The 19,719-nt window shown below is 40.9% G+C and overlaps 1 protein-coding gene across 2 annotated transcripts in view; it reads left to right on the top strand.

Annotated features, from left to right (window-relative positions):
• Positions 1 to 19,719, top strand: part of EPAS1 (endothelial PAS domain protein 1) — a 78,234-nt gene that overhangs the window by 30,580 nt on the left and 27,935 nt on the right. Inside the window, exons 1-2 of one of the 2 annotated variants that reach the window (XM_051782862.1) lie at positions 6,468 to 6,672; positions 11,451 to 11,641. In XM_051782862.1, coding sequence (XP_051638822.1) covers positions 6,614 to 6,672; positions 11,451 to 11,641 — 250 coding nt within the window. In that variant the 5' untranslated portion in view covers positions 6,468 to 6,613. Of the gene's footprint in view, positions 1 to 6,467; positions 6,673 to 11,450; positions 11,642 to 19,719 lie in introns of those variants that run through there. The other variant, XM_051782863.1, reaches the window with a different exon arrangement.

Here is a 19,719-nt window from a genome sequence, read left to right as displayed (position 1 = left end):
TACAGTTGCATGCATTTCAGCATGAGCATCTTTGGCTTTCTTGTCAGAAATTTGGTTGCTATATAGTTAGAATCAAAGCAGCGAATACTGAGGTACCACACCCTTGACAGATGCATAGTTCTGAGAGATCTCCAAGGCCTGCCTGGTTGTAACGTGTTTCTTGTCGAGTAAGCTGACATCTGTGGATTGTATCAAATGAAACAAAGTCTAGTTTCTTTTCTGGAATAATTGATTTTTACCTACCTACATTTTTCATAAACAGAATTTATTAAAGTTGACTCCTACCTCCTGACCTCACGGGGTGATGGGACCAAGATGGAGATGAGAATCAGGCCCAATATATGCATATATGCCTTGTTTGCTTACCATTAAGAATAAAAGCTCCAGCAGGAACAATGACAAGATACTTACATGTTAATTCATAGTTCTGAAGTAAAAACCAGAAGATATGAAGAGATGTGACCACGTGAATTTACCTTTGTATACATACAGACTTACTTCCTAACTTTGCTGCTTACCATTTTCATTTTTTCTTTTTTTTTTTTTTTTGCCTAGAGTAACCATCCTTTGATTGTAGCTATTTACTTTGTGTTACAACACAGACTGCCTTTATAGCAGTTCCCTTTGAAAGTTTGTGTTTAGCAAGTAATTATTCAGGGTGATGTGTCAGAGGAATTAGTGCTGTTTCCCGACAGAACCAAGCCTTAAAATTTTTAAAATATTTGAAATACTGCAGTTGAGTGTGGAGTTTCTTCCTCAAGTACCAGAGTTTCAGTGTCCCTCCGGCTTCTGCCACAGCAGTGGGTGCCAAGAGGCAGGTCAACAGTGAGAAGGCTCCTCAGGTCTTTACCATGAACTGAAGGTATGTGTTTTGGGGGTACTGATTGCCCCTAGATAACATCACTCCAGGCTCTGATTTTAGCTGTAAAGTTAGAGGAATTGCCTAACTTTGCCGAAATGACTGCTGGTTTTCTGGCCAGGTAGCTGAAGTAGCCTGACTCTTTGGTACAATCCTTTTCCCTTGTAGTAAGTGAAGAATACAATTTACCCCAGCTCAAGCTACTGAAGTTCAAGTTTTATCGAACTTAAACTAGTGGCAGACTTGAATACTAATGAGAACTTGAAATCACGGCATGCAGAGTTATCACTGTTCCAGTTTACTCAATGACTTAGTTAAGAGGAAACAGACAATTAAAAATCAAATGTATAAAATAACAGCCCTCTGAAAAAAAAGCAAGGGTTAAGAATGAACTGTGTCCCAGGATGTTTGTACAGGCAAAACCCACACCCCAGAGAGCAGAAAATGTAGCCTGGCTCTCAGAATCTGCACTTGATCATTGATGCAGGAAGTGGAGGAAACTGTGTTACATGGAATAGTCAAAATTTAGAGCATTTGTATTGTTATTTTCAAGAATTATTATTCCCTGCTTCCCAGAGAAATGGCTGTTCAATTTTTCCTTCTGGATACCCATCATCTTACTGTGGGTGGCTACAAGTCGCCAAGAGATAGTGAAGGAGAAACTGTTAACTTCCACCAAAACCAAGGGCACGTTAAAATGATTAAGATCCAAAAAGTAAAGGAGGCTTGGTAAATAAAGATTTTATTGCAAGACTTATTTTCTTAACTTTATTATTAGAAGATTTGACGCTTTGGAAGGACAAGATATGACTTATTAATAGACAACGCTGGAAAGTAATTTTAACAGTCATTTTGAACGTTCTCTAGAGGAGACATTTTAAATTAGAGTTGGTGTGTGCCACCACTGCAGTGTTTAGAGCATCCAGTACAGAGACCTTGTGCTTGAAACAAAGTTGTTATGAAGTGACCGAATATCCTTTGTCAATGCTCCACTGTTTTTATACACTGAACTTCTGAGGGTGCTATCAAGGGCATTGTCAGAGAGAGCCCAAAGCCTTAGAAGAAGGAGCTCTTTTTGTGTTCCCGAGGCTGGGGATTTCACCTGCTCAGTCTTTGCTCTGTTGGTAACCTTGCTGACTGTGATGGAGACAAACCTCTGTGAGAGCATGGCCTCCATACCTTCAAAGGCTGGCCTCCAGTTTTCAACTCTCTGCTGATTTCAGAGACCCATTTCATTATGGATTGACTTTATTGCCTCTTTTCTGTCTTGCTGTTGTTTTATCTGAAGTATTTTATTAGTTCTAGCTGAAATTGGCAGAAAAAACCATCACAGCCAAAATGCATTGGGGTGGACTGTTCTCTTTTATAGCAATTTTTTAAATTGAGCCAATACATTTACTTTATGATCCCTATAAATGCTTGCTATCACTTATTTACTAATCAATACACTTTTAAATTTTGATTACTCTGAAAATTAAGATGTCTGGATGAGTCAGCTTATATAGAGAGCCTGGAGATGCATGAGAGAAGAAAAGTCGTGCAGGGAGGTTTTGGTGGATGCTTGCAGACCTCTTAAATGGCTGTTTGGTGAAGATGTCTGTGTTTATGGCTTACTGATTTCTTTTCAAGGGTTGGAGAACCTACAAGATATTGAAAGGTGGGCTGTTTATTTTCCCTGTGTTGTTTTTATGTACTGAAATATTGTAGTGAAAATAGCTGGGTGGGGTGTAATGAATGTTTTCAAAGACCGTCCTTTGAAAGAGGTTTTTTCCAGCCCTTGGTGGTCACCACCCATTTTCCTGAGCTGTGCACGCCTCTCTCATTGTTCCTACCCACAAAGGCCCCTTGTGTGTCAGCAAATGTGCCAGCATGGAGAGCTAAAATGTCGCGGTATATTGGTCCAAACCTGCAGAAGCACCAGGGTTTTCACCCACAGATGTTAGTGGGTGTTGCCCAAGGCATAACACAGCATTAGAACTTGGGATTTGTCTACAGTGTTCAGCATGACCCTCTTGACTGGTTACAGATGAGTGGGTTTGAGGCTGAAGCATAGGTACACATACCACTGATAGTAAAGTCGTACAATGGCAGTGTTTGTCCCTTAGGCTTGAAATAAAGCTTAATTGAAAAATTGTCCTTGTTTACCTGCAGTTGCACCATCTTGAAAAATAATGCTGGGTTGTGGTGTGGTATGGGCTGGGATGTGGTCGGTGCTCCATCTGAAAAATGAGGCTGGTTTTGAATTTAACTTCTGGACACCCTCACGCCCCCCAGCCTGCAGATTGCGCTTCACTCACCTTTAGCTTTAACCCGCTGGTGAAGAGATAAAGCACATCCTTTGGTATGTGTTTTTTAGAGTAGGTAAATAGTTGAGTTATCTGAAAACAGATCTTAGCAATACCTCCTGAGCCTTTGAGCAACAATATGTATGGACCTCTAGATTAGCTGTCAAAACTGACTGATTACTACAAGTAATTCGAGACAAGATAAGGATCTGTGATCTCTCAAACACAAATCATTGATAGACATCTCAGGTTGTGCATTGTCATAACCTTATCCTGGCCCAGTGCAATTCCAGCGATAGCTGTGTTGCAGGGACTCGAGAATGTGTAAGTGGAAACTTCGGAGAAAAGCAGAGTGGTACATTTGTCACCCAAACAAAAAATGTGGCTGGTTTGAAAGCAAGTTCAGTTTTGGCCAATGTTGAAACAGTCATGTCTGTTGTATTATTTAGTGAGTTTGGTGGTGGGCTTTTTTTTAGTCTGCAGGTTATTTCTGAAGCCTGCCTTATCTTGGCTGGTGTCAGAGCTAATAGCCACAGGGAAAGAATCCATGATCCGGTATCTTGATGGAGCAGAGTACTGCAAAACCGCTCTGGGGAGGGAAGACTGAGTTGAGATGATTTGCTGCTCCTCTGAGATTTGACCGTGCCCTGGGCTGCTTGTTTCTCCCCAGATTTCCTTAATATTTGAGAAAATGGAGGACATGTTTCACTGACCTGTTCTAAGTGTGGGCTGCAGCAGCTTTACAAGGGTGATCCAGAGTTGTTCTGACCCTTTGTTACCAGCACTGGGGCTTGCTGAGCATGCAGTGACTTGGAGCATGATACTGCTCTTCCTGAAAACTAAACCAGAAGAAAAGTCATCTGACCCTAATGCAGGGAATGGATTGAAAAGGCAAAAAGGCAGTGCCTCTACCTGCTCTAACAGCTGATCAAACAGCAGCCTGGAGGCATCTCTGCATGCCTTGGGCCTTTTGTGAGGCTGTGCCTTACCCCAGCTGCAGTGTGCTTGACACATCCTTTGAGGTACCAGGATTGTGCTGGCGTGGCAACTGCGGGACAGGCTGCAGTCGAAGCATCGTAAAATAATCCAGGAACAGATTAATGGCTGCCGAAATCCTAATACTTATCTCTCAAGTTCAAGGTACTCATAAACTAGAGAAAAAACGGAAGAACATAAATCCTGTAGATGTTGTTTTGCTTACTATGATTAAATTTATCAGACTTTGTTGACATATTGTGAACCTAAATGCTTTGAAGAAATGTAAGTGCTCCTGCAGCCTCAGTGCTGTTTGCAACATTGAACTCCCCAAGTACTACTTAGCTGCTGTGACAACTTCAGTTGCAAAGTGTTTTTCTTTCAGTAGCTGCATTAAATGTAGCTAGTGGTATAAAAAAGATGCTAGTGCTGTAAACATTTTAAAACTGTATAGGTATAATGCTTTTTGTCTCAGAACCACGGTTTTGTTTTCCGTTGTTTTTTTTTTTTTCCCAGAAAAAAGTGCCAGAAATGTTAATGAAAATAAATAAAATACAAATCCAGTACAGCTTAATTATTACTACTAAAGGTACCATCAGAACTTCAGACACTGGAGAAGTTATAGTCTTATGTGTGGCTTTAAAGTACATATAGAGTTTATCCTGTCTAAGCAGCTGATATGTTCCCTGTTCAGGAAGCCTATTCCTGGATGTGTTACCGTCAGCTCTGGTGGTCCTAGGGTGATATGGAATTAGTGAATAATAAATACGTTTGAAGTAACCAAAAGTTTGGTATTCATTTAGGCCTCATCTAGCCTTTGGTTTTAAACTTAGATGAAGGAATTCCATCACATATGGCAGTAGATTTCAAGCTTTGCTGAACTAGCAGTGATTTGTTATTTAATGAGTATGTACAGAAACACAAGAAATCCCTCAATCAAGCCAAGGAGTTGGTGGTGAGTTACTGTAAGTTAGGGCAGCTTTAAAGGAAGGGTGGAAGATACTTCATTTCCTTATTTTTGTAATAGCCCTTTCTGTTAGTAGCCTTTCTTGTTACCTTCGAACTCTCATTTCCTTTATTAATGAATTCTCCATTTTGGCATTGTTTGTATTTGTTCTGTCTGTGTACTGGGTACCGTATCCCAGTGGGCAGCAACACTGCTTTAGCACTTGCCCTCCATGAGCCCTCCACATATTTCAAATTGGTGGGGTGGTTTTTTTTCTCTGTCCAAAAATAACTCTATGTCCTTTCCCTTCCTTTTGCTTTTGCTGTTGTGCTGAACCTGGGCATCTGGTGTCTTCTCAGACTTTAGAAGTAATTATTTTCACTGGAGAGAGGTGTACACATAAACATGGCACTGTGTATGGGTTTCCTTCACAGCTTTCATAGTTTGACCCAAGTTCCTGGTGAGTGAGTAAATTGCTGTTTCTAGCACTTTTTATTTACCAATGGTTACTTTTATTACTTTAATGGAGGGAGCTTTCAAAAGCACAGCATGTCATCCAGAATAAACTGCTTGTCAGGTAGAATGGTTACAAATACTTTTAAAAGGAATTTTAAGGCTAAGTAAGCATGACTGCTGGCTGCTTGGTGTCTGCAAGCACATCTCTGGGGCAGTCAAGTGGTGTGGTTCTGAGATAGCTATGGACTGCCTCACAGTCAGCAAAACTCAGTTTTAAAAATTATCCTGGTTCAAATAATGTAGGGATTTGCCAAGCAGAAGATAATGCAAAATATAAACACAGCAAAAAATGCATTTGCTGGTTTGAAATAAATCTTCATTGTTATCTAAGGTAGTACTGCCTGTTAAAATATTTTTGTTGAGTTTTTACAGGTTTTAATTGGAAAATATTTTTTATGCTAAGCATCTGATCTTTTTTCATTTATTTGTACTGTATTTTCTTATCTTTGAATCCATAGAATGCATTTTTCTTGTTCTGCAAGTTAGCATTTGAAACTTTACCTTTAAACCATTTGAAATGAGCATTTACTACAGAAATTTCATGTGACAACTTAATTCTGTGGATTCTTGACCTTTAAAGTGCTGAAGCTAGAAACATTTAATAACCAGCCATTGGATATAAAGTAATATGTGTGTTGTTTTACTAGCTTGCATACATGGCAGTTTGAAGCAAAGTCCAAGGGTCACCAAAATCATGAAGTAAGCTCAAGCGAGTCAATGTACACTGCGTAATTCAAAGAACTGTCCGAACGTGCCACGCAGTGTGTATGTACGAGTGAAGGCTGCCGGGTTACCTATAAGGTATTTTTCTGCGAGGTGTGGATTACAATTTCTCTGAAAGCTTCTGTGATCTGGAACCTACAAGGTGGGAGTGTAATTCAGTGCAGTTGGTGCACTGCTGAATCTTAAGCAAGTGTGTGTGTGTACACAACCTGAGTATCGATCCATACGGACTTGTGAAGAGCGGTGAAACCCTGAGGAGAAGATTGCTGTCTTGGCAAGTCCCCTCCATCAGCTTAGAGGAGGCCACCAATGTCCTTGACAGAAGGGAAGATCACTGAAGCTGACGACCTGGCACCGCCATCAGCTGAGTGGGTACCAAGGGCTTGGAGCAGGGTAACTGCCTGCAGGAAGGACCAGGGAGATGTACGGGTGGAGGTGGTGGGCAGGGGTTACTGGTGGAGGCGAAGTACTGGTAGGATTGCAACGGCAGAGAGCGACTACAGTCACAGTCAGTGGAAAGAGGACTGAAACCTCAGGTCAGTCCCTGTCTGCTGAGCCAAGGAGGGTTGTGTGGGTGCCTAACCTGACTGCGGATCCTTGAGTGACGCTGTATGCCTGTGCCTAAGCTCCCAATGCAGGGGGTGGTCTGTTTGCCCAAACACTTGTTGGACTGATCCCTCCTGTCTCTGGGTTTCTGGTGCCTTTCAGAGATGCTGCAGAGGGCAGTGGCAGCAGCGCAGCCCCCAGCCCGGGTTGGCTGCCTCAGCATTTTTCCTGGCTGCTGGAGCCTGGAACTGCCACAGCAGTGGGCAGATTATGATCTTCACCTCAGATGTGCAAGACCTTTGTGTGCAAGCATTTCCACCTATTTCAGTGAAACTGTGTTGCAAGGGCCTGCTGGAGATGAGCAAGAGGATAGGAATCTGGCTCCTGGGATCCATGCAGGGCATTCCTACATCGCTTTGGATGCCTTCAACCTTTGGATTTCATGCTCGGTTCCTGTGCATGGGTGTAGCCTTGGGACTGGTTCAGTGTTTGGGTTCTTGGGAGAAGCATGGAGAACTGCTTCTGAAAATTTGAAAGCTTCACCTGGGAGGGCAAATACTTGCCAGTTGTTTGTCATCTCTTCTCATATGTGTTGGCCTGTAAATTCTATTTTCAGAGTGCAGACTAAGAATGCCAGAAGGGAGTGGGAAATCATGTAAACAACTGTCCTGAGGGTACAGTGCCGTACTTGTGTTCTGTGGCAGGGAACTGCCTGTGCTGCCTTAACTCTTCCATTCTCTATGCCTTGCACACCTGTAAGCACTGTGGCACCAGAGCATCATCCAGCAGCCCTGAGAGAGTCCTTGCTGGGAAGCAGCACCTCCCCATTTCTTCTCACTGAGTCTCCCGACCACCCTCTACATAGCCAAATCCTGGATGGAGTCCCCAGGCCCATTCCTCAGCTCAGTCTCCCTATTTCCAATAGAAATGTGAGCTTTTCCATTCCTTTCTTGTTTTTTTATTGGAAACAGTAATGCTGAAGGAGTGAGGGTCGGGGTGCTCCAAGGAGTCTTCCCCTGCAGTACCCCTGGGCCCTGGACCAGTGTACGGGTGGCTTGATTCATGGTGGCTTTCTTCTCTCTCCCCTCTGCACTTCTAAAATTTGTCAAAGGTTTGGGTGAATGAGGTTTCTGCTTGCGTTGCTTTCTCCAAGCAATGACGCAGGCATGTGCTCTTTTTCTGCCACGTAAGTGGGTGGTTTATGTGCTAGGAGGGAATGATTCATAAATTAGCTAGAGCTTGGGCCTTTTCTCTATTGCCTGAATGATGTGTGAAGAGGGTTTGGAGTTGGCCTTTCCTCCTGGCATTCAGTCGGGCAGGTTGTTAGGCAGTCACATTGTCACTCTCCAGCTATAGGTAGTCCGGCCTCACCTGGGGTGAAATGCATAACATGGGAATAACTGCAGAGAGAGTTGCCTCTGGTCTGCAAGTGAAAACCATGAAAATACTACTTTTTGCAGAATTCTGTCACTTAACTGCATTTTTGGGAGGCACTTGCAATCAGGATGAGTAAGCACAGGACTGTCTCTGAGATGGGCATCCCTGGGAGGGCCAGCAAGCAAAATGGATGTCTTGGGGGGAAGTGGGATTGGGGATGTTTTGGATCTCGGTGTGCTTTATCCTGGGTTGTCTACAATAACAAGGAGACTCGAGGGTGTGCTGAGTGAGGGAAGATGTGGGGGAAATTGAGGTGTAGGAAGCCACAGGGGGAAATGCTTAACAAGCAAGTTTTTTGTTTATTTAAAATGACAATGGGCAAGTGAAAAGTCTTTTGAAAGCACAGGCAGGCTGATTCCTCCACTTGTTTTCTGATGTGAGAAAGCTCCTGTGAGGTGTGTAATGAACTATGATGTCTCTCTGTAGAGAACCTGAGCAAGACAGTCAGAAACAGTGTTGAGGGAAAGCATCTGCAGCAGAGAGAAAGAAAATCTTTCTCTACTCATAGCTTAAGTTATTAGAAACCTCGAGCAACCCATGGTTAACGAAACCAGCTTGTTTCATTAGCCACACTTCAAAATTATATTTACAGAGGTTAGCAAAATCAAATATTTTTCTTTGTGGCCAGAATGATGTCATGAGAGACCGTCTCTTATATAACCTGTTTTTACTGCATAAATTGTGACCTGGCTTTGTCCTTGGTTCCCAAAGTTTTGTATTTAAATGAGGAGGGACTGGATTTTGTTTTGACCAAGTTGGTTCTAATGTGAAAATTGTAGCATCTAGATTTAGACGATTCAAGTTAAATTTTTCAAGAGGCAGAATATTCACAAATATTACCACAAAATTTTTGTTCTGTTTGGTTTTGGTTTGTTTCTACTCATTTATTTTGTTAGTATAATTAGAAACTGAGATTTGTTCCCAGTCTAGCATCTTTATAGGCACAGTTTAGGCACATTTTTCTTTAGAGAGTATATTTCTGAAAGTTGCATTGGTATAAGTGTTTTACATGACTCCCCTGTACCCAGCACCTGCCCCAGGAGAACATGGGGCATTTTCTGTTGTGTCTTCTCAGACAGTTGTATGAAGGGACTTTTTTAATTACATGGATGTAGTATGACTCTTACTTGGCAAGGAGAAAAGTAGTGAATTAGTGTCACTTTGTGAATATCTGGTCCTTTAGATTCAGACTCCTGTGGGTCAGCGTTCACTTCACGGATACCTGTGAAGTAATTATCAAAGTTGGATCCTGCCATTCTGTACTGAAATGTGTACAGACCTTCTCCAGCACATGCCTCCTGTAACAGAGACCAAGTTATAAAACAGTCATCTTGGGCAAAACAATTGTGAAAGGTTTGCCGAGGGCTGATTGTGGATCTTGAGAAGGTAGTTTAAGAATTTATGAGGCCCCTTGCCCTATTAGCACACCCACTGCTGAGCACCTACCTGATTGCACACGTGCCCATCATGTGTTTTGCAGCATAAGGGCTCTACTGCTCTGTTTTGAGCCCAGTCCTGCTTTGGATGATGATATCGAGTGCCCAGCCTTGTTTGACCCCAACAAACATGCTATTGTAACTTTACTCTTGGCATTTAGTGCACATCCTGGCTATTTTTCCTTCTTTCTAATTTATGAAACCTCCAGTGGTTTCAGTGCTAGAAGCTGCTGCAGGATCTCTGGGTCTTCAAGAAACAGTCATCTTCTTTAGAATACATTACTATGGATTAACACCATTTTTCTACTCTATGCAGTTTTGCATGACTCTGGTCATGATTGGAACAGTTTCTAGGATTAAGTAATGTGATTAATATTTGTTTTCCTCATAATCTTAATTCAACAGAATATACTTATTGAAACTCCTTGTTTTGATAGGGTGGGGTTTTTTGGTTGATCCATTTTTAGTTTATAGGCTCATTATTTTATATTGATGTTGGAAAAAGCAGGTTGTAGGCTGCTTCATTTTTGGGAGTCTTGCAAATGGAGAGATGCTGCTGGTAATTCTAGAAGTGAATGTGCAGCCACAACAGCAAAAACAGAGCAACTGATCTACTCCACACCTTGTTCTGTCTGTTTTGTGCTATTCAGTGCTATTTGCACTGGTGGACTACTGCAAGAGTCTATTGTAAAGAAATTTATTCCTCAACTTATGCAAGTGTAGGAACTTGTAGTATCAGCAGAACTACATGGGGCTGAAATAGCTGATGGTTTTGAATGGATTCAGGTGCTTCATGTTCTAAAATAAGAATCGCGCTTTATAAAAGAACCTTGGTGTCAGTGGAGTTTCCTCTTAAACTGCCCTATTCCAGAATCCTATAAACGTATTCCTGTGTTTCTCACATGTTAAATTTAAATTTGTCCCTCGGTGGCTTAATTTTGCATACTTGCTTCATAAAATGTCTTCCCCTTTGTTATTTCCTGCTCTTCTGTTCTCTGTGGAGTTTTAAGGCAGTTAGCTCTATTGGTCATGTTATTTTACTCAAGAAAGAATCTGTTTTCATAGAAAATGAAGTCATGGTGATTTAATTAGAATAGCTTCTAGAAAGGAGGACTGTCTTGCAAGCAACAGTATTTTCTTTCCCATTTTGTATCCTTTATGGTCAAGGAAAGGTGTTTTTCCAGAATAGTGTTGGATTAAGAGCTGAGACAGTTCTACAGACCAACACAGTTTGATATTCTATTACTACTTTTATTTTAATGTGGTGTATAGCCATTGAAACTCTACAACATTGTAATATCTATGACACAGTTCTATACACTGTTATTGTTCTAGCTTTAAAATGGATTGCCACCCATCCCAGAGTAAGTAAATTTAGATTGAACAAATAAAAAAAATTATTTTTAATGTTTCCTGAATCCCAGGAGTAATAGTTTGCCATTTCATTTTGAATCTCTTGCCTAAGGCAGATCTCAGTCCTCACACTCAGTGGGAATTCAGGGCATTCAAAGGCTGATTTGTGTAGAACCAGAGCCCTTTCCAGCTGTGACAGTCCTCTCCTAATTCCCATTTTAAAAGGAGCAAATAGATACTAAATTCTGACCAATTGATTTAAACCACTTGACAGAATGGATTTATTGGTGAAAAGATGAACTCTCATAAATGCCTCTCAAGTTGTGAATTGCATTTCAAGAAATGCTTTTTCCTTTCTCTTCTTTACCTATCAGGAGCAGTTCCGAACGGAGGAAGGAGAAGTCAAGAGATGCAGCAAGATGCAGAAGAAGCAAAGAGACCGAAGTTTTCTATGAACTGGCACATGAGCTGCCTCTGCCCCACAACATCAGCTCCCACCTGGACAAGGCATCCATAATGCGCCTGGCAATCAGTTTCCTACGGACTCATAAGCTTCTGTCTTCAGGTAACACCTGGCTAAAAGAAGTTAATTTTTATTGCTAGTTGATGGCATCTTGGTAAGATTGTGCATGCTCTTCTTTGAGCGCAGGGTTACTAAAATAACAACTAGTGCAGGGGTTTTGCCTCTCTAAAAAACCTCTCAGAACTCCTGAATGTGATTTATTAAGCTCAGTTACAAGAGTTTAAGCTTTTAAGAGTTTAATCAGAATTCAAACATGCACCTTAAGCTTCCATGCTGAAAGAAATAAATTTTGATTTGGCATGGCAAGCATCTTTGTGCCACCACATTCAAAGAGCAACTGGGAAGTTCTGGGGGTCCAATACTTTGTCTGAAAGGACTAATTGTGCTATCCACTGGCAATAAATAGTATGTAGATTGTTTATGACAAGGTAGACTAAGATAGCTAAAACAACTTTTAAATACTTGATGTGAATGGATTCTATGTAGAGTCTTGCTCATGTTGGACTAGTAAGAAATGTAAATGAGCATAATTTTTATAGCCTGTGAAAACTGATCAAATCAGCAACATTCTTATTTTGCTCCTATAATTGAATCATCATTTGATGAAAATCTGTGGCTTGAGTAGCCTGTAACATCAATGAAAACAACTGATGTTCCAGAAGAACTTTCACACAGTGACCTATAAGTGTTAAGAATGCGAAACAACGCCTGCATTGTTTGGGAAAGGTAAACCCAAAATTTCATCTTTTACTTCATTAATGGCAAAACTCCCAATAAGGTCATGATTGCACTTCCTCTTTTCAGAAAAGTTGAGTCATGCCATAGCAATTATTTTGATAAATGTTATTAGGAAGTATCCCATTTTGTGGATGAGTATGCTGTTGGTTTGTTGTTGGTTAGTCTGAAATATATGGCAAATTCAGTTCTATTTCTGTGTGCTCTGTAATTTTTTGTGGCGCTTTTGGCTTCTGCTAAAGACTATTGTATAAAATGTAGGTATTTTCATCTTTGCTTATAGAATGTGGTTTTAACATGTACTTCTGTGAAAAGTAAAGTTTATTTGCTGAACAGTGTTTGGAAATCATCTCTGATTTCGTCATGTAACTAATACTTGAAGAAGTTGCGTTGCGTAGGTAGGTAAATGTTCTTAACTTACCATACAACAAGCCAATTTGTTAGCAACTTTCTCATAAAAAAAACCCTGCAGTTCTTCAGATATTTATGTGGCATGAACTAGAGACTGACCCAGCATAGGAAAAGCAAACTTTGGAAAGGCTGTAACATATAAAATAAATAATTTGTATGCTTGTGAAAATTGACCTGAAATAGTTGGATGTTGTCATCATCAGAAAAATACATTTGCTGGACTGCAAAGATTAAAGTGAACTTTTCAAATACGTTTACATTTCTCAGTGAGGAAAAAATTACAGATGAAACATTTATTTTGATGCTTCTGTAGTCTAAAGGCTTAGACTCATTTGATAGTGATGACAACTCAGTATGTATATATAATATTCATACATACATATAAAGATAGGATATTTCTGTGACAGTATTTGAAAAACAATGTGATTCATGCAGCTTTTCTTGAAGTACCACCAGTACCCAGCAGTTAGAAAAGAATCTGGAAATAAAATGTTACGGTAGCAACAGGCTGTGCTTTAATATTTCATGCTTTCTCTATGCTAGTTATTTCCTTAGCCTTAAGCCTGATGCACTCACTTCCCCAATATTAACTCCCCCTAAATATTAAATTGAAGTCCTCTCATTAAAATTTGTGTTGTTAGTCAAGTGCAGATTTGCCCATGGCTGCATCTTTAAATAGCAGAGGTGTAGATAACAGTTTCAAAGTCTTTGACGCTTCTATTCTGAGGAATTGAAATTAGGGTACTTTAAGGGGACTGATTTTCAGGAAATTTTGGGTATTATTTTCTGATAATAAAAATACATCTAAATGAAAGAACTCAAGCCAGAAACCCATGTCTGCTGCTCATCTACTACTCTGAGTATAGCTAATACTTAAGTTACATTTTATATTTTTGATTGTGGAACTCTAAAAAATGTCAGTCTTTATAAGGACATTAGCTTTCACTAGAAGGCCATCCAATTTAATTTAGAGTGGTAGGTTTTTGATGCAACTGTAGGCTCACAGATGAAGAGGTTTGCTGCTTATCATGCTTTGACAAGCATGAAACAAGATGGAAACTGGGCTTGTGTGATGTTTGTGCTCGTTAATTCTTGCTTTTGCTCTAGACACTTTCTGAGCCCGAAGCAAAGCTGCTGCAAAGGTTTCATGTGCATATTTAGCACCCTGGAACTTATCCATAAATTCGTTGTTGCATTTGAGAAGTCTGATTTGACTGATGGGGAGCATGGAGGATACTGTGTCGTCTATGACAGGTGAACTGGGAGGTGGGGACGTGAAGGTACATGAGAAGCAAATGCCCATCCCAGCCTGCAAACCCCCTTTTGTCTTTATTGAAACTGTTTTGATTATTTGGGTTGGAGTATATACTGGAGTATATACTCCCAGATTATTTGGGCTGGATTATATACTGGAGTAAAGTGAGAGTACTTGTTCTGTCATTAATTAGGACATTGAAATAACATTTACTGCATTTTTATATACATACAGTGTCACTAAAAGAAGCTTGCAGTGCAGCTTGAAAAATGCTTCAAACTATAGTAGAGAAAAAACCTACTGCTTGATTAGCATTTCTCTTATTTATTCTATAAAAACCTTCCAGAACACCAGATTTTATTTTGTATTACTGTTTGTGGGCTTGATTCTCAAACACATCTCTCCGTTTCAAGGCACTTTTGCCTGAAGCAGAAAAAGGAAGGCCCTTCCCAGGACTGCACCCTCATTTTTCTGCAAGCTGATGCTCCAGATGGGATTTCAGAGATGGCCGCAGGCAACTTGCCAGCCTCAGTCTACTGGCATTGGGTGTCTCATGCCCCTTCCTATTATTCCCTGACTCGGAATAGGGCTTTTCACTTGTGTAACTTGGGCTGTTTTACTAGCTGTGTCTGCATAATGATTATTTATCTGTCGGGAAGCCAAGACCTAGGGAAATCTATGCCATCATTCTTCCAGCAGGTGAATGGCAGAGCCCCTGAATCTGAGCCCTCATTGAGAGCTCTCCTGCTACGTGCCTCCAAAAATCCTGACTTTTGGATTGCAGGGTACACATCTCCTGCAGGCGTTGCAGGGCCCAAGCTTGGCCCTTGTATCCTATCATAATAGGAAATAGCTGGTTGTATATCTCAGAGTTCAAAAGGGTAAAAAATACCAGGTTTTGCTTTATAAAAGTTGCTGCTTTACTTAGTAACACGTTTCCCTTTGATTTTCACAGTAGGCAATTCTGTGTGGGAATGTTGGAGAGGAAGCCTTTAACATTTAGAAATGCAGGCTGTTCGTCTGACGGCCTGATTGAGATTAGTATCACAGGAAGCAAACTGAAACAATGGCTTTATAATACTGTTTCCATGTTGTGCACAGAACAGTACACGGTATAATTGGAATGCTAAGCAGAAATATTTAATTATGATAATCTTAAATATTTTTCAAGATGTCTCCTAATTCTCTTGGCATAATACATTTTTGCCATCGTCACATTCAAATGGTTGGGATAAATTTAGAACTGATCTTTGTTCATTTCAAGTAAAGGTTTTGATCCCATAAAGTTGCTGCTGAAAATAGGCCTTCTGATGCTTATCAGTGGTGGAGCTTTTGGACTTCAGATCTTAAGTTCTTCAGTTCAGTCAGAAAAACTGTTAGCTGTACTTTTCCCTTATTATTTTTAGTGTAGCTAGTAAGTTAGGCTAATGCTTTTTAGGGGGATTAATAGATGGCCAAAGAGGAATAACTGGCTTTTGCTAAAGAATGGCTGTCTTGGTTAACAGCTAACATCATGACAGTTGCTAAGGCTGACTCAGATATTCTCTTTTTGTCTGAATATGAAGAAGAGAATCCATTTCAGGAAGCCTGTATATGCAGTGCCAATAATTTTAAGTGTTTATTTAAACCATGCTGATGCTAAAGGCATTACAAGAACCAGAACTCTTTGGTACCAGTGAGTTTCTGTGTGGCAGGACTATGGACTTTTTAATCAGGCTAATCAGGCTATCAACTTGCTTTAATCCCATCCCAATTGTGTGGTCACCCAAGTGTATCTTCTGTGCAGAAATCCAGTGAAGGAAACTGGCTGGGAATTGCTCCTGTGCAGGCAGACAGCAGCAGAAATGGGAACAGGGAAGCAGACAGGAAGTTGTTTGGGAGAAGGGAGGCCACAAGGAAGCCAGTGTGAAGTTGTTTCAAGGGAGGGAGACAACAGAGCCGGAAAGCCAGCAGGGAGCAGAAGGGAAAAAATAGCTTTTCTCTAGGCTTTTAAGCAAGAGGACAAACTGTGGGGAGAATTGGTGTGGGCATTGTTTTTGAATGTCTGGACAAGCTGCATCTAATGTCAGAACATTGTGGCATAAAACAGTGCTTTAAAAATAGCATGTCTACTTCGTTGCTTTTATTAAATTAGAAAAATAGTTTTATAGTGATGCTAAGAATGAGAGTGGAGCCAGGTGCTGAGTGCTTCAGCTGCTCGAAGGGGTGTCCTTATTCAGGGAAAGTGCACCAGAAGGTCCCATGGGTCTCAAAACCTGGTCTGATGGGGTGCTGTATCCTGCCATTCAACACTGATGGCTGTAGGACTCGAAGCAACTTCCTGGGAGCAGCATCTGAATGATTTGGCTAGATATAAACTCTGCAATCAAAATGACACTAGCATGAGTGTTCTCTTTATCCAAGTTGCTTGTGCACTTGGAGATAAGAGCCCTTCAGGAAGCTTCAAGTTAAAGAGTAGCTTTTTCTTGATGTACCTAAATTGGAAGCTTTTATTGAACACGTTGAGAATATCCCCTTGAACAGGATGTACTGCCCTGTCAAGACAGAAAAAAAGGGGAAAAAATCAGTTGCTTTCCTTTGATGGAAAACAAGAAACCAGGAAGAGACAAGACTGTCTCAAAGCTGCTCTCTCTGATGCAGGATGAAGCTGCTGTTAGATCTTCCCTAACTTTTGGCTGCTGGCATCAGGCAGTTTTTACAGCCCTCTGGAGTGGCAGCTGTAACCTGGTATCTGCTATGCACAGTATCTAAGTGGCTTTCTGGTACTTATAGGAACCAGGATGAGAGACAAATCCAGGAAAATTCTGTGCAGGTGACTGTGTGACCTCCAGTAGAAACACATGTTATCACCATCTACCTCTGAACTAACCAAAAAGGCCCGTTTGAGTCAGATCAAAGGTGTTAAGAGGAATATAGGCTGTTTGCTAGGAGGTTGTTTATACCTGGGCATTTGTTTCTTGTAAGGAGAGCCTGATTTTTGAGCCTTCAGACTTGTTCCAGGAGGTTGGACTGAAGGAAATGAGCAAGCATCTACGGAAAAAGTGTTCTTAAACTTGGGAACAGTGCACATCCTGACAGTGGGAATTAATCAAAGCTTGTTTACAAGAGCTATTTTTAGCATAAAAGGTTACTATAAACACTGCAATAAGCATTTGCTATCACAGTTCAAAGTTTCTTTTCAATAAATAGTTACTACTTTGGTCGTTAGAAAATTTATCAAAATAAATACTTATCAAAATTTAATACAGACTGAGACATGGACTGAAAAATACTGTATCAAAATTTGCTGCAGTAATAAATGCTGCCTTAGGGCAATTTGAACAGTGGATGACCCTTCAAATGCTGGGACATGAGACATGGTTGATCTCTTTTGGGTTCTCCTGTAGCTCTAACAGTCATCCCAGAGAGGCCACTGCACTTTTTTGAGGCTTTCTGACATGTTTCAACATCTTCTGATGTCACCTAGACACGGATTCTCCTCCTGTGTAGGCTTCACAGCGTAACATGAACACAGTCTTGGCCAGTCTCCATCAATGTAGCTGTGATATGAACACTATATTACAGCACTTCATTCTGCTAAATGTGCTATTAACTTATACGTAAAATGACCTATTAGCAGTCCAGTCTCCATGCTATACTGTCATGGTGCCCTACCTGAGGTGCTCCCTTTTGTAGAGGGGAGATGAAAAAAGTTTTAGGAAAAAAAAAAAAAAAACAACCAAAAATGCATCCTTATTTCAAAATTCAGTTACCAACTATTTTGAAAAGCAATGCTAAAAAAAAAATAGAAAAAAATCAGTATAAACTGAGTCCCACTGTTACCTTTCTTGAAGACCTGGAAAATCTGGCAAGTCTACGTGGGGTGCTGCTATCTCGATAAAGTGACCTCAGACCTACTGGAAACCAAAGGCTGAAGTTCTGCCCTCAGCTTCTCATGCTTACTTCCCACTTCTCTTTGGTCCCAGCTTTCTCAAATATTTTCCACCTGAAGCTGAATTTTCTTATGCTAATGCCCCAGTCCAGCCCCAAGGTAAATTAATGAAGAAAATTTAAAGCAAAGTGAAAGACAATAGGGATCCTTCCTGAGGAGGAGCTTGCAGTAGCCATGCCTTTATTTGTTTTTCATCTTCAAGATAGAGTCTTTCTAAAGCCAACCAGGTTTTTACTAGTGGCAGTGACTGAATTGCTTCTGATGTGTCAGTTCCTAAAGTGTGTATACCCTCTGTGTATTACTAGCTAGTAGTTTTCACAGGAGAAAGGGAACATGCTATAATGCTGAGACTGCAGACATAGGAGGGACTACTATTTATTATTTATATTACTATAATTATACCAAGTTACCTGATACAGGGCATGCTAGGGCCACCACAGTGATGCCCAGCATATTTCTTTGCTGCAGACTAAGGATCCTCAGGTAGCTGATATGTTTCAGGGGGTTAGTACAGATGACACCTTCTGGGACTCTGTTTGCAATCACCATAAAGAACCTGGAAGCAGCAGAAGGCATGCACCTTTGGTGTGTCCCCCAGTGCTGGAGCTGCCCAGGGTAGGCTGCTGGGGGCTGCTCATGGAGGACAGGCAAGGAATAGATGGGCAGCAGTAGCACAGTGGCTCCTGGAGGTACCAGCCTGATAGTGCCTACACTTTTCCTTGCTACAGCTGCTCCGTCTTTGAAATGTGAGCATCCGCTATTAAGTACTGCAAGAAACCTGCATCTGCCACCTCCCCTTTTCCTGCCGTGGTAGGGCTGCTAAGAAAAAAGGATGGGGTGCAGTGGGGTTTATTGAGTTACCAGGGAAGCTGGAAGGTGTCCGCAGAACACTTGGTCATGATTTGTGGTTATGTTAGATGGGGTGCAGAGCAGCACAATCATCCCTACCTCCTCTCAGTCCACATTACAGATTACTCCAGCTGGACGAAGATAATTTTAATAAAAACAGTTGAACTCTGATCCCACAAACCCCTTTAACCACGTACTTTAAAGCTGACTGTATCTTTTAAGTGCTGTGCTCAGCTCTGACATTAAGGGTTTGAACCTGCAGCCCTAATGTGAGTGATCCTGTGTCCTCTGTGTGTGTTTGTATAAGTAATATAATTTATATACATGGAAAAGCAAACTTAATCATCTGATAATACAAGTAAAGTGTTTGTCTTTCACTGTTGGAGGCATTTAAGAATACAAATGCTTTGAATAGCCTTCCTGCCTTTGAATGGTCATGTTTTGTTAATGCAAACTTAATGAGCTGGGAAAAAAAAATGGAAAGGAGGGTCTGGGGTTAGAGCTGAAAAGTCATTTTTTCTCTGAACCCACACTTGGCTGATTGTCTTGGGCTATAGCCATGATCCCTGCTGAATAAACCATTTGTTTGCTTCCGGAAAAGTAAAAAAAGACCCTTGACATTCTTTACGCAGCAGAAACAAGCTTGGGAGCAGATGGTCACTTACCTCTTTTTTTTTTCCCCACTTTTTTTTTTTCCTTCCCTAAATGTCATTATGGTCAAAGTGCATACTATTCAAATAATATTATTGTGTATTTTCTGTATTTTAAATGCTAGTTCTGATGTAATTTCCTGAAGTCATTTGCTTTGTACTGAGGAGGAACTGGCCCCTGTGTGTGTAGCTAGAATTGCAGAGCAGGGACATGAAATGATAAATCCCCAGCCCGTGCTGGCCATCCCCAGAGAGTGTCAACCTTTGCTTTGTTGAGAAGCAAAGGGTG

This window comes from Manacus candei, unplaced genomic scaffold, assembly GCF_025592945.1.
Source record: "Manacus candei isolate 608988 ecotype Guabito, Panama unplaced genomic scaffold, ASM2559294v1 h1tg000017l, whole genome shotgun sequence".
In the NCBI taxonomy this organism is placed as follows: domain Eukaryota; kingdom Metazoa; phylum Chordata; class Aves; order Passeriformes; family Pipridae; genus Manacus; species Manacus candei.
Note: the sequence above shows the minus strand (reverse complement) of the source record. Positions and strands in the feature narration are given on the sequence as shown.